The sequence below is a fragment of the Schistocerca americana genome, chromosome 8 (assembly GCF_021461395.2).
Source record: "Schistocerca americana isolate TAMUIC-IGC-003095 chromosome 8, iqSchAmer2.1, whole genome shotgun sequence".
NCBI classification, from domain to species: domain Eukaryota; kingdom Metazoa; phylum Arthropoda; class Insecta; order Orthoptera; family Acrididae; genus Schistocerca; species Schistocerca americana.
The window spans coordinates 478,185,325-478,209,486 of NC_060126.1; the positions used below are offsets into that span (position 1 = coordinate 478,185,325).

The 24,162-nt window shown below is 42.8% G+C and overlaps 1 protein-coding gene across 1 annotated transcript in view; it reads left to right on the top strand.

The window, feature by feature from the left end:
• The first annotated feature begins 1,850 nt into the window (after window positions 1-1,850).
• The window catches only part of LOC124545929, a 67,245-nt gene continuing 44,933 nt past the window's right edge, over window positions 1,851-24,162 (top strand). Inside the window, exons 1-2 of the mRNA XM_047124889.1 lie at window positions 1,851-1,858; window positions 2,054-2,194. Coding sequence (XP_046980845.1) covers window positions 1,851-1,858; window positions 2,054-2,194 — 149 coding nt within the window. The remainder of the gene's footprint in view (window positions 1,859-2,053; window positions 2,195-24,162) is intronic.

The window sequence follows — 24,162 nt, forward strand, 5'->3', positions numbered from 1 at the left end:
AAGTGTGTTCAAAAATGGTTCCAAAGTGTCTCACAATTGAACAGAAGGAACGCCGAAGAATGATTTGTTCTGACATCCTAGAAAACATTGAAAGGGATCCCACCTTCTTACAAAATCGATGCATTGGAAAACTCCTGGTTCTCCACGACAAAAAAAAGCACGAATGTCAAAATCGAAATTCAAGGCAATGATGATTGTTTTTTTTGACATCAAAGGGATTGTGCACATTGATTGGGTACCAGAGGGACAAACAGCGAATCAGGATTACTACATTAGCGTCCTGGCTACCCTACGTGAACGAGTACGGAGAAAACGGAACAATTTGTGGAGAAAGAAGTCATGGATCCTTCACCAAGACAATGCCCCAGCTCACAGAGCGTTGTCAGTGAAGACGTTTTTGGCAAAACACAACATTCCCATCTTAGATCATCCACCCTACTCACCTGATTTGGCCCCCTGTGACTTTTTTCTTTTCCCTAAAGTCAAGTGAGCTTTGAAAGGAACTAGATTTGAGACTGTTGAAGCAGTAAAAGAAAAAGCGACGGAAGTAATGTATGGACTTACCGAAAATGATCTGCAGCATTGCTATGAACAGTGGAAAATTCGTATGGAGCGGTGTAGAGACCGAGGAGGAGAGTACATTGAAGGAGATAACATGAAATTGTAAATAATTGTAAATAAATGTTTTTTCCAACATCAGTCCGGTTTTTTTCTAGCCGCACCTCGTATCAACAACACCTGTCGGCAGCTGAGGGTTTCAGTTAATTATCATTCAACCAGTGTTTGTGCTCTGCTGGGCCCTGCGTGTACATGGTCTAATATCTCCATGTCACGCGCTTCCAAGTCAGCGTTGAGTTCTCTTATCAGATATCTGTGGAGCGCTGTTTCCCTATCTCTTTGTCCTTTCCATCCAATACGGATACTACTGAGCTGTGCGCGGCTCGCGCTCATCCCGCTTATGGTTTGCCATCTTCTCTAACGGTACTACCACCCCGCTTTGTTATTCCATTTACGGGCGTCACTAACTTCCTTCCTCAACTGGTCGTGAGTGGCAGCAGTAGCGCTTATCGATAAGAGCACTGTCGCACCATCTCTGGAGCGACCGAAAGTATTTCCGGGTCGTCGTGTGTCTGGAGTTCAGTTGGGAGCTCTGTCGGGGCGCAGCATCGGTGAGTCGGTGATGGAGCGCCAGAGAGGTGCGGACAGCCAGTGCTCGCCGACCGCTGGCGACACACATGAACTGTCCGACGGAGGGAGATTGGAACAGGACGACCGTTGGTTGGTCGTTCGGTTGGTCGTCTCATCGGGCGATGTGTATTGGGTCTTTTGACCGTTTCTGGGCCTCGTTGCTTGGTCCTCGTGCCGGACGTGTGTCGGTTACTTCTTTGCGCAGAGATGTCGTGGCCAATGGGAAAGAGTAACCTCTGCATGGATGGGTCCGAGCCAGTGTTCCCGGGTGGCAGTGTCTCCGAATTCCGAACGGACATCGACTTGAGTCGGGTTGGAGCTGCAGTCAGCTTCGGATAGCCAAGCCTCGCCTGACCGTTGCTGACAAATGTAACATTAGTGGGAACGACCTGGGTTGTTCTTTCGTCTCATCGGACGACGTGTATTTGGTCGCCGACCGCTTGTGGAAACTCTCTGTGTCTCGAATTCATTCGTCCTTGTTGTTCCACAGTGATTGCTTTTACGACTGTTCATGTTCTTGTGCAAGTATGTTTATGTGAAACCGCGTGTAGCTTCTGTGATTTCCACTGAGTAGATGAATACTGTCAGCGTACTGGAGTAGTCAGTCGGTCGATTGAAACAGAGCAGCGAGTGTGTTGGGTGGAAGGGAATTGATGGAATTGATGACGCTGTGAGTTGGTTTGAAAGGTGGCTTTCATTTGTAACATTCATTTCGCAGATTATTCTGCATATTTGGAATAAATAAACCCATATAATGGTTAATTAATCTTATTAGGTGGATTAGTAAGAGAGATACACGATGATTAGACACAAGTCTGAAATAATACGGGCTTTGCTAATGATAATATTTAGTTGCATGCTGTAGGTGTAAGCAAAGTGGATTTGCCAGTGGAGGCGGGGAGGCGAAGGCCGGTGAGCGCCGGAAGAGCATTGTGCAGGGGCCGGGGGTCCCAGGGGATGCGGCCACTGACCGGCAAGCATCAAAAGGAACGCCGACGGGTGCCAGGTGAGAGAGAGAGGGGAAATCTCGAGCAGACAGAGAGCGTCCAACGTACGCGCTAGCGCCGCCCGGTCGCGCGCTTTATCAGCGGCAAATGGGCTGAGCTCTGATTGGGCAGTTCATAAAAAAGTGCGGGAAACGCTGAGGGTAAACGCCCGCTGTTTGAACAGAGAAATTTTTGGATAGGTGGAGAAATTGTATTACTCCGCGAGGCAGATGTGGGAGGCCTTTGCAGCGTCGGGATTGGCTGATTAGAGTTTGGCGGCAAGATTGTCAGAAGAGCATCGTGCAGAGAGCGACAGGTGGGAGAGCGTCTTGTACCGTGAAAGCGGACAGTCGCAAAGTTCAGTAGCTCTGAGATAGGGACTTAGATTCTGAACACTGCGCTGTGTATGATATAGAGTCCGCAGCTACAGTTGGACATCCGCGTCCATGATAGGCATTGCATTGACTACTAAAGTGTGTGTCATTTATGTTGGCGGCCGAGTTTAGGTTCATTCTGCGCATCTCACGTCACAAAACACAGTCAGCCAATGAACAGAGAACGACGTTGCCAGATCTCGACTGCAGTGCAGAGCATGGACGAGTTTTAGAAACGTTCAGTCATAAATAAACTAATAGAACAAAAGCAATATCTTGATAGCAGACTTTCTTTTATAGAAAGTTTGGAAAAAGCATTCTTTATACCAATTGCTTCATATTGTATTAATTAGTTAAACCAAACAAGCAATAAGACTCCTAATTCAGGCGATAGCAAGGAAAGGTGTTTGTATCAATCCTACGAACCGCTTTTTCGCAATACAGAACAGCGGTAATTGTTTATTTCCTACTGTACTTCGACGAACCGTGAGTAATTCATAGTCATACCAACAGTGTTTGTCAGTATTTTCCGTGACGTGTTAGAGTCTTCATGGAGTTCTGCAGCGTGACGAGTTCCGATAGCGTAATGGTTAAGGCGATGGGCTTCTACGCCAAAGGTTAGGAGTTCAAAGCTTGTGCGGAGCATAATATTTTCATTAATTAAAAACAATATCGAAGTGCGTTACTTCACCAATTATATTCGTTTGAATGCAATTTTTTGAAATTTCTAGTGCTTTGTCTCTTTATTTAACATAAAGCCAAACGTGCTCAGTGTAAGTAAAACTTTTGTTACAGTCGCGAAAGACGGAATATTTCTCAATATTACATACGACACCTACGTGGTACTTAAATGAGATATTGTTATACAGTAAATTTTATGTGAAATTTAGGTATATTGTCCACATTTCTTTCTCAACATTGTGGCAACTAAAATCGACCATACGGAAAGTATAAACTGTGGACTTTTACCTCTGCAAACTCTTCAAAATTTCGTACAATGGTTTACTACATTTAATGCTGCACAATAACTGCGTTGAACATCGAAACAAAATTAAGTCATTATGGGGGGAAGGTATCAGTCAAGAAGATGTGTAAAAATCAAATTTTTGGGGCAAATAGTTTTTGTGAAATCGTATGATAAGTGTGTCAAAGCAGTGGGAGCACCATGTGTCTGCACAGGCGAGCAGTGCAGTGACAAAATCGCGCACTGCGCGGAATGCGGGGAGCACGTCTCTGTAGCAGCGAAAGGGTTAATGCGGCCGTGGTGACTTTGCTTCATAAACTGCGGGCTCCCCCCTAAACGTAAGTTTGCGAACTATACTATACTATGGCGCTGCTTCTCTTGGTGCGTTCAAGTGGCAACGCAGCAATCTCCCGCGTCTGGGCGGGCATGCGCGAGCCGCCAAGATAAAAGAATTGAACTATAGTATAATTGCAGTTGATTCCGCCTTATAGGCTAGCAGCCACCATTGAACGTCGTCAACCAGTGCGCAGAGCTATCATACTGGTATTGCACGTTAGTACAAGACACACTGGGCTGCACCTTAAAGGTTGTAGAGCCAGTCTTGAAAGCGCTGTATACCATTTAGAGGAAATATAGGGCTTTTGGTATTAGCAGTTTCTGAGTACTTTATTCTGCTCAAGATATTTGAGAGACTTATCTTAATTCAGCTGCAGTCGCCGCCCCAACAGTATCGACGGAGCCAGCACGCTGGTAGATGGTATTGTAAAACTTGCAGCAGCGGCAGTAAAGTTCAGAAATAATTGTTGGATCGTGTTCTTGCCATCCACTGAGCATCCGTGGAGTTTTGCTTACGATTCGTTATTGGTTATTTGTCTTTTTGCATGTTGTTTGGTTTGTTTCTTGGTGGTGGTGTCCGAAGTGCATATTATTTCAGACACAAAAGAGATTATAGGAACGCAGTTAGACCGCGTTTACCATTTGCTTATCCAGGGCCATAATTAAATTTAACTTTGCATCAACTTAACATTGAGATTATAGGAACGCAGTCAGATAGCATTTACCATTTGCTTATCCAGGGGCATAATTAAATCTAACTTCGCATCAACTTAACATTAAGAGCTGAGAGCCAATCTTACCAGTGCAGTATATCTAAGAACAGTGTACAATTTCTTTAATTTGTTTTCATTCATGATTTGTTCAATATGATTTAATTTCTATCGTGAGATAATTTACAATACATACAAGTTATTTACAATATCGCTTTTGATTCAGCAGTAGTGGTAGTTAGCCGTCACTGTCACATTAATATATTTTATCCATATTTAAGATCGGCCACTACCCCAATGGGGACCCCTACCGGTTCTTCAGCTATCCGTAGGTCGTGTTGCCACCCGATTGTTTAGTGTTACGGTTGGCTGCATGTCTCACATAAACTGTTGTTAGTTTCCTCACCAGGCCTACCATTGGAACACTTCTGAGCACCACTGTTAGTTGCTTGTGATTGTCATTTTATTTGGTGGCAGGTACAGTGCCAGGCCGTCATCCATGTATTAATTAGGTCGGTTTTTTGTGTAGTATATGGCCTTCAGCCGAACTTCATGTCAACTATTTTAAGATTAGGCCTTCAGCCGTGTTTTATTTAAAATTCTTGTTGCTCTGTATTTAGGCCTTCAGCCGCGTTTGTTTCAGAATCTGTGACTTTAAAATGTAAATCCTTGTCTGTAAGCCTTCACTTTAATTATCTTGAATCCTTGAAACGGCCTTCAGCCGTGTTCTGTAAATGTTTATCTTAAGGTTCTCTTAAATTATTTTTGAGTAATGTTTGGCCCTTCAGCCGACAAGACACTTCAAGTTTTCTTAAGATGTTTTTCTGTTGTATTGTGTAAAAGTTTATTCTTAAATAATCTCTTTTATTACGTTAAAAATATTTAATTGTGCTTTCATACCAAGAATTAATTTGAATTTTCCTTAATATGGCCTTTGGCCGAAATTTGTAAATGCTTGGATTTTTAAGAATTTCCTTTCCTGTTCTGAAATATTACTTCGGCCTCCAACCGAGGAGATACTGCAGTTTTACTTAAGTAAGCCTTTCCACCGTTTCTCTAAATCCTCATGATTTAGAACGAATTATTTAAACTTATCTGGAGAAGTTACTTGGGCCCTCAGCCTTGAATTGATCATGTTGTTTTAAAGAGAAAACTGTGCATTTTTTTTTCGAGGAATAAAGTTGTATGTGTTCTTGTAAAGCTAACAGTAATTGTTAGTAATTGGCCCCTTTCCACAACCTGATCCGCTCAGTTCTGCGAAACCACATTTCAGCTACTTTTTTGATAAAATTTTCTTCGAGTTCTTTCTATTTTAATTCGAGTTTCCTGAGAAATTCACACATGTGGTTTTCCATGGAACTCATTTCTGTTTGACGTTTACCGACAGTTTCTGTTTCCGGTAAACCTGTTTTTCCGTCTTTCAGAGCTATATTCTCGATACGCCCATCAACTTCCCTAGAAGGGACTTGCGCATCCGATTCCCTACTTGTAGATTGTATATATGATTCCTCATTGATAGTCTGAGCGTCGTTTTGCTGTGGTACATGTTCCAATACATCTTCCACACTATGTTCCGTCTACAGTACGTTTTCACTTTCTACAATTACTACATTCTTCGGTCGACCCATAGTTAATGTTAAACTAGATGACATCTCTTACATACAATGAAATCACAAATATCGTCACACGGTATATATTCAATTTCCCCTTCAGTCTACAAACCACTGGGTTACCTTCCAAAAGGTTACACACAGTCAAAAATGGAAAAATGTCACTTAAGGTGCTACTCAAACAGCTGTCAAGCACACGCAAAGCAATGCACACCAGTGCAATTTACACGTAAATGTTACATGATGTAATTTACAGTTAATCCAAATTTTCATATGGTTCGTGCACCAGAGGAAGTTACTAGTCACTATATCAGCAAGCTGGTGCACTGATGCAAATGTCTTTACCTTGTAAATGTTTCTGCCACTGTTCAACTTATGGTCCAAGTTCAGTTTCTTTTTGTCCAAATCAAATGTCTCTGTTTTCCTTCAGTTCACTCATACAATAGACTTCTCCTTCGGTTCACGAATAATAATCATGTACAGTATTAAATATTCGTCATATATATACGCATACATACACAAGTTATACAGTTTAATCAGTATGTATTCTTAAGTTCACTTAGTTTTTCTATCTCCGTTAAATATTCTTGGCACTCTTAACAAGAATTTGGCCCCACTTAGGCGCCATTTGTACTACTTTCCGAACTGAATGATGTTATTTTCAATGTTCGTGTAGCACAAGAAATGATTAAGATGACTTATACTCAGTATCAATGGTAAATGCAGTTGCAAATGCAGAATTCTCAATTCTACCAACACAAAATGATGTTCTCTGATATGAAAGGTTGCAAATTACAAAGCGCAACAGCATTAAAGCCACCTTAATTGACCTTTGCTATTTTCAATAAAAAGAAATGTACTTTCCTGGGCGCCTTGACCCTACACACTTTAGTCTTCTGAGGGCCTGTCGTTATTAGAATATTATGTTTCACGTACCTTTCGTCGTTTGCAGGCGCGCAGTATCGCTGTGCAACACGAAGCTGAAATGCTGTGTTAAAGTGCACCAAACTCTTGACGGTTACATGAAAAGTTTTAGTTGTTGTGCGGGTAATGTTAATTTCTTTTCAACTGTGAGTTGAAGTAGTCTATCATGTTTGCGTTTAACGTATTAGACAAGAAAAGTAGCAAAGCTATATGTCGCGCACGTTAAAATCCTGTTGTTGTTGTGGTCTTCAGTCCTGAGACTGGTTTGATGCTGCTCTCCATGCTACTCTATCCTGTGCAAGCTTCTTCATCTCCCAGTACTTACAGCAGCCTACGTACTTCTGAATCTGCTTAATGTATTCATCTCTTGGTCTTCCTCTACGATTCTTACCCTCCACGCTGCCCTCCGACGCTTAATTTGTGATGCCTCTGATGCCTCAGAGCATGTCCTACCAACCCCAGTTCCTTCTTCTTGTCAAGTTGTGCCACAAACTCCTCTTCTCCCCGATTCTGTTCCATACCTCCTCATTAGTTATGTGATCTACCCATATAATCTTCAGCATTCTTCTGTAGCACCACATTTCGAAAGCTTCTATTCTCTTCTTGTCCAAACTATCTATCGTCCATGTTTCATTTCCATACATGGCTACACTCCATACAAATACTTTCAGAAACGACTTCCTGACACTTCCATCTATACTCGATGTTAACAAATTTTTCTTCTTCAGAAACGCTTTCCTTGCCATTGCCAGTCTACATTTTATATCCTCTCTACTTCGACCGTCATCAGTTATTTTGCTCCCCAAATAGCAAAACTCCTTTACTACTTTAAGTGTCTCATTTCCTAATCTAATTCCCTCAGCATCACCCGACTTAATTCGACTACATTCCATTATCCTCGTTTTCTTTTTTTGATGTTCATTTTATATCCTCCCTTCAAGACACTGTCCATTCCGTTCAACAGCTCTTCCAAGTCCTTTGCTGCCTCTAACAGAATTACAATGTCTTCGGCGAACCACAAAGTTTTTATTTCTTCTCCATGGATTTTAATACCTACTCCGAATTTTTCTTTTGTTTCCTTTACTGCTTGCTCAATATACAGATTGAATAACATCGGAGAAGGGCTACAACCCTGTCTCACTCCCTTCCCAACCACTGCTTCCCTTCCGTGCCCCTCGACTCTTATAACTGCTATCTGGTTTCTGTACAAATTGTAAATAGCCTTTCGCTCCTTGTATTTTACCCCTGACACCTTTAGAATTTGAAAGAGAGTATTCCAGTCAACATTGTCAAAAGCTTTCTATAAGTCTACAAATGCTAGACTTCGCGTTAGTGTTTCGCAGCTGTGACTTATTAAACTGATAGTTCGGTAATTTTCACATCAAAATCCTAGCAAAGCTAAATGTCGCACACATTGAAATCCGACAAGCTTCATTCTTCTGTTATTGAGAAGCGAATCTGTGCTTTCTGTGAGGTTCCCATTGAAATCTTGTTATAGAACTGATTAAAATTCTTTGAAAGCTACTTTATATTTACATCTGAATTACAGTTTTTTTTTATGTAGTGAATCGCGTGAGACCTAATCCGTGCTGACTGGTCCAGGCTAACACAAAAATAGTGTCTGCAATGAAATATTGATTCACTTTCAATAGAAACACTTAAGCAGATAATGAAACTTAAAATTTTGTTCTCGCTCGTAATGGGGTCTTTGAAACAAAATCAGCTCAGTATATGAAAACTGCACATTATTCAGTAATAATTATGGGATGCCTCTCCCTACACTATTGAAAGGAAAAAACAAGTTTACACATTTATAGAATTAATTGTTATTACCATAAGAATGCTTTTTCTTACAGTATTAGTAACAAACACGTACCATTCGCATCACGAATCGTCAATGACGTCCTTCTACGATCAAGAACAAAACGAGGAGTAGTTAGTTTTTTCTCTCTTTACCTTGTTAGAGGACTGTCTATTCATTTTTATCTTTGTTCACTGATTATCCTTGAAATACATAGTGTTTCGTATTAATTGTAAATGTCATTGTTATTTTTCTATATTATTTTACAATATTTCACTGCAATAATCGTAACACTTCGTCTTTGTGGCTTTTATCAATATTTTCGTTATTACGATTGTTTTTATATCGTCGCACTAGTTTCGTAAATTTTCTCAGTTACGTCATGGGGATGGCAGAACAGGAACCGCAGCATGGAACAAATAGAGGGTTGGAAGAACAGCACGAAAAGGATATTAAAATCAGATGAATTCACAGAACCAACAGAAGCCATTCGGACACAAAGCTTTGAGAATATCAAGGAAAACCTCATTACTACAGCCAAACAGATAGCACCTAATATAAAAAGTAAAAATCGTGCCTGGTGGTCGCTGAAATTTGGTGCCCTCATTGAGACAAGAAAACAGACATGGAAAAACTGGCAATCACAGAAAACAGAAGAAAGCAGATTGAATCTTTTTAGAGTCAGAAAACTTGTAGATAAAAATTTAAAGAGGATTGAGAAGACACATGAAAACGAAACTCTCCTCCAAATTGATGAAGGATTTACTAAGAATAACTCAAGAAGCATTTACACAACTTTCAATCAAAGGTTATCAAGATACAGAGCAATCACCCTCCAATTTCCAGATGTAAATAGGACCATAGCTCAAAATTACGCAGAAAATTGCAAAATACTAGCAGGCCACTTTGAGAAACTGTTGAATTGTGAACCCATCCTTGAAAAACTTTAATCCATCCCAAGTAACCGTGAGAAGCCGGATTCAGAACCACCGACGACTGAAGAACTACAGAAGGTCATTTCAGAACTTAAAACCAACAAAGCGTCCGGAGAAAACCAAATAGTGGCCGAACTACGGGAAAAAGCTGACAAAAATGCAGTTACATCCCTTCGGTGCGTTTTCGATAACATCTGGAAAGAAGAAGAAATCCCCACAGAAAGAAGAACAGCTCTCATCACGCTATCCACAAAAAAGGTTTGAACACAGACCCCAACAATTACACAGTAATATCACTGCTGGATATAACATACAAGATTTTTTTCTGAAGTCCTTTTGAACAGGGCAGAGCCACAATTGGACCCGCACATCAGGGAATACCAGAGAGGTTTCAGAAAGGGTAGATCATCTCGCGAACAAGTACTAAACCTCGAAAACATCAGGGCATACAAAAATTCAAGGGCAAAGACATACGTAATCTCCTTCATTGATTTGAAAAAAAGCATATGATTCGATTGATAGAGAATCTCTCTGGAAGAAATGGGTTTGGATATGAAAACAAATGGTTCAAATGGCTCTGAGCACTATGGGACTTAACTTCTGAGGTCATCAGTCCCCTAGAACTTAGAACTATTTAAACCTAACTAACCTAAGAACATCACACATCCATGCCCGAGGCAGGATTCGAACCTGCGACCGTAGCGGTCGCGCGGTACCAGACTGTAGCGCCTAGAACAGCTCGGCCACTCCGGCCGGCCTATATGAAAACAACTAACATTATAAAAGCGACGCTCCCAAATACATTTTCCAAAGTTAATTTTATGGACGAACTATGGGAACCCTTTGAAATAAAAACGGGAGTCCGACAGGGGGATGGGCTCTCACCGTTGCTGTTCAATTGTGCTCTTGAGAAAATAGTCAGAGAATGGAACACGAATATTAAGAGTGGTATAAGATTGGGTTGCAAAAAGAAGAACCTTAAAGTAAATAGCAATGCTTTTGCATATGATATGGCCCTGTTTGCTGAAACAATGGAAGAAGCACACGAGCAATTCCTTGAATTAAAGAAACAAGCAGCTAAAATAGGTCTTTGCATCTCATTTGAAAAAACTAAGATATTGACAAACATCAAGCTCTCATGTAAATACATCAAAGGCAGTTGGAATGCTGGGGAAAACTAACCAATGGGATCGAGAAATAATAAACTTCAATTGGCCTTCCAACTAACAAAAAATACATACAACAAAAAATCCCATTCATGGGCGTCCAAAATAACACATTACAAGACAGTGATGAATCCAGAAGCATTATATGCAGCAGAAACACTAAACATAAAATTCGAAGGCCAAATGGAGAAACGTGAGCTAAAGGAAAGAAAAATTTTAAGAAAAATCATAGGACCAAAAAATTCAAGACAATAAGATTATATACATCAAACATGAAACTCTCTACAAGAAAATTGAAAAACTTTCAGGTACTATGAGAAAAAGGAGGATAAATTTTTATGGTCATCTTCTCAGAATGAATTCCAACAGATTGACCAAATAAATGTTTGACTTTTTCCGTAACCACAAAACGTAACCCAACTGGTTTAAAGAAACTGAGAAAGACCTAGTAGAATTAAAGATTTCAGAAAATTCACTTATCGATCGAACAGCTAAATTAATTACTAAAGATGAAAACATAAGGTTCCAAGACAAATCTGCACAAAAGTCCAAACCCTTCATCTCGGAAGGAGAGAGGAAAAGAAGATCAGAGAGAATGAAAAAATACTGGGCCCTAAGAAAAGAAAACGTACAATGAGGTGATTGATCCAGCGTACCCCAGAAAGGGTGAAACGAAAGAAGAAAGTAAAGACAACTTGCTTCTAGATATTTTATTCAATTGTCCAGTAAGTCACAGTGAAGAGGTGGCAATCAGTACGTTGAAGTACCTGGTAGGCTACAGTGTCTTCAAATACAAGAACACTGACTGTTCACTGAGAGGTCAAATAAGGAATTGCCAAGCTGTTGCGGAACACATCGCGTGTTGTGACCAGATTACTCTGGGTTCTGAAGGAGATCTCACAACTGGTAGAGTCCGAGCATGTATTTTTTTTTATTTATTTCGTGTCAGAAACAAACTAAAACATTATTGCATACATTACTGCATTCCATTACTTCGTACATTATAGTTTACAAATTAAACCAGTCAAAGAATGAAAGAGACACGTATACACATAGATTATATTAACAAACATTGGTTAATTTAACTATACAACGGATGCCAAAACATTAGCAATGCCCAGTGCTCTTTGTGTAGCATTTACAATATCTTCCATAGTGCACACAGTTGGAGGTATTGTGCATTGTGGCAGATATGATGATGTCTGCACAGCAGCTCCACGGTTAGACTTCAGGAGTCCATCTGGAAGCCCCATCTCTGCCGGTTGCTCTTCGATCTTGTGACACAGAAACGCAAGCAATTAAGTGGTTTCCATGTGGACTATTTCTCTGTGTGGCCTGCGGGAAGAGCTTCTTGTGGAATCAGCCACTGCTCCGGATGGATATATTCATAAATATCGTTTGATGGAACACTATCTCAATTCGTCAAATTGAGTAACATTAATGCATAATGATACTATCCTCATGTAATTAATTGTTTTACATCTACCATACCCACCACATGATGCAGGTGGCTGACGGGCGACTGGGGGGGGGGGGGGGGGAGGGGGAGGGCAAGGTATTGCCCTTCGTCAGCTTCAGCCAAGTTCTCCAACAGGCTGGTAGTGGAGGAGAGAAAACCTCAGTTGCAAACCGGTGGGACAGAATGTCCAGTTTTGTGAAATGGTACTCTGATAATTATTGTGGACAGTGTATCTACGGAACTGCAAGCGACGATGTTCGCGGCTATGCAATTTCTCCTACTTTCTGTTGTCTCATTCTATTTTCATTTACAACAGCAGTGGTTTTGAATGTCCCAAAACTAAAAATAATACTTGTTCATAACGAGTACATCGAGGGGCAGCATGGTGCCTTCCAACTGCGTTCGGTGGTTCGCCAGTCAGTTGCGCCGTGCTGGTCGAGAGCTGCAAGCCTGAAAAAATTTCTTCTTATCTAGCAGACGCCATTTTGGCTCCTACGAATCTCCTCAAACCAGCCGGCTATAAAAGCCAGAATACGCACCAACAACTGCGAGATTCCATGTTACATTGACCACAATAGTGACGATTCTTGAATTAAACGACAACAAAGGTCGGTGAAGCACCGAAACCTACTGAAGTCAAATATTGTAGACAAATAAGGAGAAACGTCGTCCTCATTCAGCCTCACAAAGATGTTTCCGAATGTGGGAGATGGAAAAGTCTATACACACAGCACGAAACGCATTTTCCTCATGCGTTATGGTACATATATAATGCAATAATGACGAATGCAAGCACTGATATGAGCTTGCTAAGATATATTATCTACGTATTCGTAAGTAGTTAGCTAATCCAGGAAGAAAATTTAATTTTTATCGTTTCCGTGGCGTTCTCTATCGCGAATATAAATGACAGATTACTAGAAGCAACTGCGAGAATCATTAAACAACGGGAATTTCTGGTTGGAGTATAATTACTATCAGGGAAAGAAGAAACTACTACTGACCGTAAAGATGATACCTTGACTCACAGACATACTCAAAGAAAAGACTTACACATTAAGCTATCGGTCCCAGCTGCCGGTCATCTGTGCGCTAAGTCGTAGTTACTAGAATGAATGCGTGTGTCCCTGAGAAAGGCTTTGCCGTAAGCCAAATGCGTGTTTTCGTTGTACTTGTCTACAACTCAACACGCCATCTTCCTGGTTGTCAGTATTTCACCCTTGTCATAACAATTAGAATGAATGTGTGTGTATGTTTCTGAGAAAGGCTTTGCCGGCAGCCAAATGCGGGTTTTTTGTTGCACTTGTCTGTAATTGAACACGTCATCTTTCCGGTTGACAGCATTCCGACTTGTCATAATAATGCCGCTAGAATAATTGATTTGTTAGAACTATCTTTTCCTATATTGTAGATACTCTTATCTAAACCGTCATTTGTTTGACTTGTTCAATGGTTTACACCTGCGGAACGACATTGAATGTAACGCACTACTAAATTTAGTTAAACGGGCTCCATAGCATGTACAGAAGACAGAATACGCAGTAACAATTACAAGAAACATTGTTACATTTGTTTACGATAATGGTAGACTCTGCCACCTACAAGGCTACACGTAGCACTCGAAAATGGTAATATATACCGAAATTACTTGCATAACTGGTATGAGGTCTTCACAAATTTTAAAGCCAGAGTACAGAAATTTCGCCATTCTCTATTGACTTAGAGGTTTCTGAATATGAAAGAAGAAAAAAATACACGAGATTTACGAACTACAATACTATTCATGTATTATCACACAAATATATCGCCATAGTAACTCATAGTAATAAATTACGTCGGCACTGTTCAAGACTTTTATTTTTCTTTCCATTCGTTGTTGAATTACCATCGCCTTCGGGGGATCTTCATTTCCTATTTACGCTTAGAAGTGTGGGACTGACTGCATTTTATGATACGAGAAACCACAAGAGCATTCGAAAACGTACCTCGGACCAAATTGTTCTGGAAGATTCGTTGTGAACTATCTTACGAGTAAACGTATCCGCGGGATTTACTTCGATTTTGATCAGCTTCGAATATATTATAGTGCAAAGCAAAATAAAAGACACCTGTTTTTATACGTGCCAATACGGACGTTAAAGGGGTAAAAAAAGACCTCTAAAATAACTGAGTTTAATATTTCTGGATGAATACTGTTGAAACTGTAACAGATATAACAGATATTAAAGGATATTCCAAATAATTTCCATGATTTTTAATGTACGTTACAATAGTGCACCAAGATTTGTCAAAGTCATTTTTTCGAAATTACCCCCCTCCCCCCCCCCCTCCCACTGTTGTGTTTTTCATTTTGACATTTTGCTAACAGCAAAGCGTAAAACATCGTTAGTACCAAATTCAGTCGAATGTGATATAGTGGTATTTCAAAAATGCATTTGTGAGAAAAGAGCTAGAAATTTCTCTTTATCTGCTTTAGTGCCAGTTGTCATGATGGTTGTTTAATAAGTCTTTTCCAAATAGCTATATCCGAAATGTATGTTTTATAAATATTGTTCTATATATATATTTTTTCTTTCAATTTTATCAAATACAAAAATCTTGCATTTGTGTTTGCTTTTTGTGTTTGGTATATTTTGTTTGCTTACCAAGTGGTAACTTTTTCAGATTTAATTACGTTGTATTTGAAATTGTTTGTACATTATTGTAAATCTGTGGAATGATGAGGAAGCGCAGAAGTGTTCAGGTCAAGAAATTGCTGATTTTGCGCTGCAGGCACACCAAATAAGTGTAATTTCATGATAGCAGTCACAAATAAAATCATAGTTTTTGAAGAAATAGTGAAAAAGTGTGTCATATTTGGGTGGATGCTGTTGAGCGTAACCACTCTTGTACTATGTATATTTAAAAAGGCTAACGAAACTTGGAGAAGAAATCTGATTATGAATGAGGGACTGAGTTTTTGTTTTTTTTTGTTTCTTCTGATCAGGTTGTCATCGCAATTATATAATCTAACTACATATATAATAAACGCGAACCTGAGCCGAGAGAAAAAGTAAGTAGACTGCGCATCTAACATTCAGAGTGTCGGCTTCACAATCAGTGATGCTAACTGCACTGGTGTCAAAAGCAACAAACGGAAATTATGCAATGTTGTGTTTATTTTTCCACAAAACGGTACGAAACGGGGATGGTAAAGTAGAAACAATGTAAACGACACAGGACGAAAACATTTGCGACATGCCTAACGATAGACAAAAATGTTCTTCGGTTTTTCCAACTTAACCGATTTACGCACACATTCCAGTAACTGGTTAATGTACTGAGAAGGAGCTGCGACCACCTCTGGCAGCAATACAGGTCTGGCAACGACGGCACAAGCAAGTGATGTCATCAATCTCATGTTGAAGCAATAATGCCCTGTCTTAATGTAGAGCTACTCGCAAATGTTAGAGAGTGGCTGATGGACACTGACGTGATGCAACCTTCTCCCTAGTGCATCCCAGACATGCTCTATGGGATTAAATCTGGAGAGCGAGTAGGCCACTTCTTGCTTGCATTATCTTATACTTCCTAGAAAACATCAATCACTCTATGACGTCGAGTATAATTGTCCATCAATTCGAAGTCTGGGCATACAGCACCTCGCAACAACCGCACGTGAGGTCTCAAGCTCTCTTCATGATACCTGACCAGGTAATCCTTGTCGATTCACTTATAAAATTTCATGAAGAGTTGTCAACATAATCCACACCCACATCATTAGTCATCCTCCTCGATCTCGGTTTCTTTCCACAATTTCTGGGTCGCGAAATCATGTTCCATCTTATCTACAGATGCGAATCCGTCGAGAATCACTCTCGAGACCACATCGGGACTTATATATGAAAAGAGCCTTGGCTCACTGTTCGACCGCCCAGGTCGCATGTTGACAACTCCACTGTAGACGTTCCTTGCTATGAAGACGCGTCTGGGCTGCACATACAGTTGACCTCTGACAGTAAAGACCGCTCTCCTGAAGCCTGTACAGCATTTGCCTCAATACAGCACATCCATTGGATGCTGCTAGGTCAGTTGCCAGTTGCCGGGCAGTACTAAGACGGCACCGTTGTGCCCTTACAGCCAAATAATGGTCCTCTATTTCTGAAGTCAAGTCACACGTGGTGGGCCCTGCGCTAGTCTTCGGAATTCAGTTTAGTTCTCTATAAAGTGTCGCCACATCCGAGAAACAACAGAATAATTCCCATTAAGCCAGTGGGCCACATCAATTTGCGACTGCCCAGTTTCCATTCTTCCTATAGCCCTCGACCGCAATCTTCTCTGTGCCGTGCTGCACCGTCTGTGACTGTGTACACAGCGTTTGTGGATGTGGGTCTACCCGGCAAACACTAGCCCGTTTGATAGGTGTCATGACGTCATCGTTAGCGTCATTGTCCGTCGACTCGAATGCAGTCTTCCGTGCAGAGCACGAGTGAATGGACATTTGTTGACAGTATATTATATCGTGAATTAGACGCAGGGCGGGGAAACAGCGGTTTGTTGCTTTAATTTTGGACACCAGTGGATATAGGCGTCCCAGCAAGCAGCATTTCTCTCACGCCACTTGTTCGCGCCCGTTAACTTGGGTAACGTTGGCAGGAAGAAAGAGAGGGGGAATCGCCTCAGGTCATGAAACTGTTCGATGTGCTTAGTGCACAAAATCAAAGTGCCCATGGTGCCAGACGTTAAGCTCGACATTTCTCGGGTTCGCCCGAACGCTGCCTTGCGACAGAAAGGAGAGCAGCGACCCAACCCGATGCGAAAGCGAAGGGTGCGTGGCACAGCGGGAGCTGTGTCTGAGGGGCCGACGATCAGTCCCTCTCTCTTTTCGCAGGGCACAGTCCAGCAGGTGCTCTGCATGCCGGCGACCTCGTTTGTAGGAGTGGGATCGTAGCGCGAGTCGGCAAGAGTGCTTCGCCGCGCCCCTGGGTAACCGGGGCGTGTTCTGCCAAACCCAGGAGGTGGTGACATCGCCTGGGCCAGGTTAGATGAGTCCAGACCACTGAACGACTGGGTGACCAGCCCACCACCTGAGTAGGAGTGGGTCCTTGGCCGAGAGGTGGAAGCTCAGGCTAGTAGGCGGCGAAGGGCGAGGGGTGCATCCGCCTCTCCGGAGTGTGGGGTGCACTTGCCGAGGAGCGTCGGGTGAAATCGTCGATGACGGAGCCACCGATGAGGACCAGTGCGCTGTCGACGGCTCGTTGAACCCTGCAGCTTGAGAGTGCCCTTGGCCTTGGGGCGAGGCCGGTGTGCGGCTGCGTTCTTTGTCCCACCCCCCCCCCCCCCCCCCACGCCAGAGGAGCTGGTCCGGGGTAAGAGACGGGCTCCCACCTTTTTATCACTCGTTACCTATGATGGCTGAGATCGAAACGAGTGCGCCTATACGGGCATCTACGATGTCTGCTCCCTCTCCACAGGACGAGATGGGACAGTCAGAGGATGAAACAGTTGTGCAGAGACACGCGAGGATCACAATGCTCTTGGAGCAAAACATTAAAAATGGTAAAATCAGTCGCGTGGCTCTGAATATCATTAAAAATGAGTTATCAGCATGGGCTGTAGCCAATGCAAGTCTCGAAGGCTGCGTCATAGAACTAGAAAAAGAGAATGATAGATTGAGGAAGCAACCCACCACGACCTGGACGGCTGTGGCTGGGCATACAACTAAAGATACTATTGAAAGAGTTCCCAAACGGCCAGACACAGCAGTCTTCCTCAGGACCCTGCCTGGCCAAGACACTAGTGTCAAGAAAATTCAGGAGTTACTTACTACCACAGTTGACCCTGTTAAAGATAAAATTAGAATTAAAAGAGTCAAACCAAGTAGAAATCCGGTAATCGTTGAAGTTGCTACTGAAGAGGATAAAGAGAAGTTATTAAGGACTCAAAAGTTCAACTCGATAGTTAAATGTGAACCACCTAGGAAACGAATGACAAATGAGGAGCTACATGAGACGATCAGGACACAGAACTTTGACGAAACTGATGAACAGGAATTTAAAAATTCTTTCAAGCTAAGATTTAAAACAGGGCCTCGAGATGGTGATGTTGTACACCACGTCGACGAGATCTCTGCGCAAATGTGAAAAAGAATTAGATCAATGGGCAGATTATATGTAGGCTTTCACGCAATAAACACAAGGGATTATATCCTGGTACCTCATTGCCACATCTGTGGTGACCTGGACCACATTCCGAGGCACTGCACCAGGGGATCAGCCGGCCGCGGTGGCCGTGCGGTTCTAGGCGCTCCACTCCAGAGCCGCGCTGTTGCTACGGTCGCAGGTTCGAATCCTGCCTCGGGCATGGATGTATGTGATGTCCTTAGGTTAGCTAGGTTTAAGTAGTTCTAAGTTCTAGGGGACTGATGACCACAGCAGTTGAGTCCCATAGTGCTCAGAGCCATTTGAACCATTTGAACCAGGGGGTCGGCATGCGTCAAGTGTGGTGAGAGTGGTCACACTCGCAAAGAATGCAAGGCAGCAGGTGTTTGCATTCCGTGTAAAAGTCGCGGTAAGAAATCATGTGGTGCCACGGGACGGAATTGCCCCACTTACCGGATGCTCGAACAAAGATTAATTTCTAGAAGTGACTATGTCTGAGCAGGGCTCAGTAAACAGGATGCTTAATCGTAAATCCCTGAGTAAAAGGAGGAGGAATGCTATGAGGGCAAACAGATTTAAAGAATTCATAAGGTCGCTTTCGGGCGCCAATAAAGTGATAATAGCAGAGAAAGGAATCCAAACAGATCTCCCTACGGTGGACATAGGCATTCAAACAGATTTCCCTGAAAAGGTCACAGCTCCCCCCTCCCAAAAGCGGGGAATGAGGCCGCTTAAAGATCAACAGCGGAAAGAGCATGCTGTGGTGGCGGCCCCGCCGCTGGCACTTACCAAGGACGAACCAAACCACGTAGAGCGTCAGCCACTTCAAGAAAGTACAGGGTGATTCAAAAAGAATACCACAACTTTAAAAATGTGTATTTAATGAAAGAAACATATTATAACCTTCTGTTATACATCATTACAAAGAGTATTTAAAAAGGTTTTTTTTTCACTCAAAAACAAGTTCAGAGATGTTCAATATGGCCCCCTCCAGACACACGAGCAATATCAACCCGATACTCCAACTCGTTCCACACTCTCTGTAGCATATCAGGCGTAACAGTTTGGATAGCTGCTGTTATTTCTCGTTTCAAATCATCAATGGTGGCTGGGAGAGGTGGCCGAAACACCATATCCTTAACATACCCCCATAAGAAAAAATCGCAGGGGGTATGATCAGGGCTTCTTGGAGGCCAGTGATGATGTGCTCTGTCACGGGCTGCCTGGCGGCTGATCCATCGCCTAGGGTAGTTGACGTTCAGGTAGTTACGGACAGATAAGTGCCAATGTGGTGGCGCTCCATCCTGCTGAAATATGAATTGTTGTGCTTCTTGTTCGAGCTGAGGGAACAGCCAATTCTCTAACATCTCCAGATACTGTAGTCCAGTTACAGTAGCACCTTCGAAGAAAAAGGGACCAAAAACTTTATTGGCTGAAATGGCGAACAAATGTACAACTAAATGAAACTTTATAGCTCCCTTAATTCGCCGACAGATGGTGCTTAGCTCTGCCTTTTGTCGTTGCAGAGTTTTAAATTCCTAAAGTTGTGGTATTCACCCTGTATAGTCACTAGTACCAGTGCACACGCAACCGCAGCAGACAGCACCGTAATCAGGCTACCGCCTGTAGACCCGGTTATGGGGTATCCCAATATAGAATACACTATGCAACTGGCAAGATTGGAGCAGCCGAATATCCTGACTACTGCCTTAAGACATGTGGTACGTGTGGGACATGAGAACGGTAGAAAGGTCACCTTCTCGGTAATGGAGGCTGTAGATAGGATACATTTAAAGTCAGTGAACCTTCCCACCGACTTCGGAGCCCTGCGAGATTTACTCAAGAAAGTAGTTGAAAGACGTGGCGAAAAATTTGACCTAGATAACATCTACACTCAGTCAGCTCTAGCCAACGGTCGTATCGCCTTTGATTTGAGCAAGACTTGGCCTGACGACAGAATACATACTTACTTCCCATTGTGACTAAATTAACTATCAGACAACTAAAAGCACACAACTGCAGACTTGTGATGCACGAGCTTCGAAGGGAGGTGGAGGAGAAGAGGCTTCATTTACTCTGCGTACAGGAGCCGTTTTCTCCAGCTGGGAAACTATCCTTTGCAGCCGCTGCATGGCAGATTGTCAGCAGTGGGGATGCCCCCAAAGCGGCAATAGTTGTCACAAATCCCACTCTACGAGTAAAAACACTCTCACAACACTCCAATAGTCACTGCAACATCGTGGAGATACAATCTCCTGCGGGAATTATAACTATCATAAATATGTACTTTCAGTACGGAGACAACATCGACCAACACCTAAATCACCTGACTAGAGTAACCACGGCGTTGCGGGGGCGAAGAATGGTCATAACAGCTCACATAAATGCAAAATCCCCCCTCTGGTACAGTGGCACAAGAGATGAAAATGGCTGTAAAGTGTAGGAGATAATTATGGCTTTACAAATTGTGGTGGATAATAAACCTGGTAATCCTCCCACGTATGCGGCGGGAGGGGGCCAAGGCACCAACATTGATGTGAGACACTAGTCACACCAAACACTGTTAATATAATACAAAACTGGAAAGTCGAAGAGAATGCTACAACAAGTGATCATAATGTCACTACTTTTAGCTTAGGAGACAGTGCCACTGGGCCATGAGGTGGGAGCTGCAACTGAATTACAGAAGAGCAGACTGGGGAGACTAGCGAGAGAGTGCGGCATTCCTCCATTGCCAGAAGGTGACGTGCGACAGGACCTGGACATAGACAATAGGGCTGAAGAACTGGTGAGTGCAGTTACCGGAGTGGTGAAGGCAGCCGTTCCACCCAGGAGGAGGGCCATGGCGGCCTCCCCATCACCATGGTCGGCTGAGCTAGAGGATTTAAGTCAGTCTGTCAGAAGGCTGAGGAGGCGCTACCAGCGCAGTATCGTCTGGTGGGAAAAGCAAAGATGGCTGCTGCAATACTGGGAGGCGAATGACAAATTTCAAAAAGAACTTCAAGAAGTCAGAAAACAGAGTTGGGAGAGATTTGTATTAGACCAATTAACATTGGACCCATGAGATGTACCCTATAAACTAGTTAGCGAAAAGATCCGCTCCCCAATAATCATATCAACGATCAGGCATAGGGATGGGATGACGGAATCCTGGCAGGAGACTGCCGAGGTCCTTCTACGGTCCCTGCTGCCTGATGGCGATGTGACTAGTGATACTGAAGACCAGTATCAATTACGAAACGAAGATCTTGACAAACTAGTGAACGATAGGGCAGTCTACACATTTTCTGAAGAGGAGGTGGCTGCCCACGTTAATTACTGAACAGAAGGAAAGCCCCCCCCCCGGGCCAGACGGCATTGTGGCGGAGGTGGCGCAGTTCCTAGCGCCCCAACTGGTAGCTCCACGTACCCACCTTTACAATAAATGTCTCAGACAGGAAAAATTCCCAAAAATTTGGAAAGTAGCCATTGTAGTGATTATTAAAAACGGACCCAATAAGGACCCAGATGAAGCTAAGTCTTACAGACGAATTTGCTTATTAGACATTTTTGGGAAGTTGTTCGAGAAATTGCTAGCTGACAGACTGACCGCACGCTGAGTGCTGTGCAGGATGAGTGGCACGCACTTCAGCTTCAGGCTGGTGCGATCGGCAACCGATGCAATCGCTATGGCGGCCGAGGTCTGTGGCTCTACCCCGTACAAGTATGTTGATGGCATCATGGTTGACATCACTGGTGCCTTTGACAACCTGTGTCCAGGCCACTATATGGTTGCTTGAGGAGCTATTGTGAGGGTCAGGACGCCTGGCTATCATCCCCTAGCGGTAAAGTTGAAAACCTTAACTAAGAGATGTCCCCAGGGCTCTGTTTTAGGTCCCCTGTTTCGGGATATCCACATGTAACCACTTTAGACAGTTTGCAACAGTGTGAAGAGGTGCTACAAGTGATAGCCTACGCATATGACCTCCTTCTGCCGGTTGGCGGCCGGAGCTTCGAAGACATAGAACCCAAAATAGAAAGAGCCATGGCGAAACTGCAGCTATGGTGTAGTGATACTAAAATGTCAATTTCACCAACAGAATCAACATACCTATTGCTGAAAGGACAGCTAGTAAGCAATCATACACTGAGAATAGGGGGCTCACCAGTTCTCAGACGACATGAGACTCGCTACTTGGGTGTTATCATCGATGAAAGGTGGAACTCGGGGAGCACATTGAATCCGTAACCCAAAGAGCATTACAAGCACTCAGTAACCTCATCTGGATATTAACTTCAATAGTGGGTTACGGATCGGGAGTCTGGGCGCACAGGGTCACAAGGGTGGTGCCTGCCATGACAGTGAGAAGAGGACAAAGGAACATGCTGTTACGATCTGTGTGGGCTTATAGAACATCCCCAGGAGTTGCCCTATTAGTGATAATGGAATTCTGGATATTAAAATTCGACAGCAAGCAGCATGGTACTGGGCTAAGAAATTGAACGACACGAAAATAGAAAATATACGGGGAATTCTGACTAGGGACAAGGGAGAGATACGGAGAAGGGGTGAGGACTTATGGCGGGAATCATGGGAAATGGATGAATCTGGCAGAAGAACCTTCAGAGTCTTGCCAAATGTTAAAGAAATGTTAGATATGAGGTACTTCGAACCACGTCGGGGTCTAATTCATTTTCTCACTGGTCATGGGCCCTACCCGGCACACCTATGCCGGTTTGGGAAAAGGGCTACACCTGAGTGTGACTGTGGAGCATCGGAGGGCACTCCCAACCATCTGGTTTACGAGTGCCCCCTTTTCGATGAAGTAGCAGTTACATTAAGACAACAACCACCAAACAACAACACGTACGACTTACTAAGACACGAAGAGACTTTTGAAAACTTGAACAACCTAGCAACTGAGCAAATGAGGTATCACGTAAAGTTCTGACTGCATACCTGAGAGACTTACACGATTAGAACCAACTATTGAACGTGTCCTAGTACCCTAATCCTGTACCGCCTCTGCGTGGACAGGTCGATTTGCTAGTTGAAGTCGGCCACGTGCGGTGCTAGGGGGACTGGGGTACTTCCACTTCACGATTATGACAGCACCGGATTTGATGTAGGTTAGTTAGTAGTTAGCAGGATTAGAAGTAGATACTAAAATAGGAACCTGCCGCGACTAGTAGTTTTGGCGTGTCCAGTGTCAGGGGCACGCTCATCGGGATTATCTCGATGAGCAAGGCCTTGTAGTTGGTTTATATCTATACTGACACATCTGTAACGCTGCATGCAGTTAGGATTACTAACAAATAGGTGTAGTGTATAGTTTAACAAATCGTAACTTGCCCATTAACCTGCACTGTTCACACTGTCTATAGTTTACAAAATAACTGTAAGAACTGTAATAGCTGCTAATAACATACAACATTGTATTAACATTAGGACCCACTAATCACTAAGGTGGTGGGTTAATTTGTATAATTATTATTATGTATTGCAATAAAGATTTCTTTTTTAAAGTACATTCAGCATTTTCTTTTGCAATTATGCACTTCCACATTTTGTGCAGATTTAAGATATTGT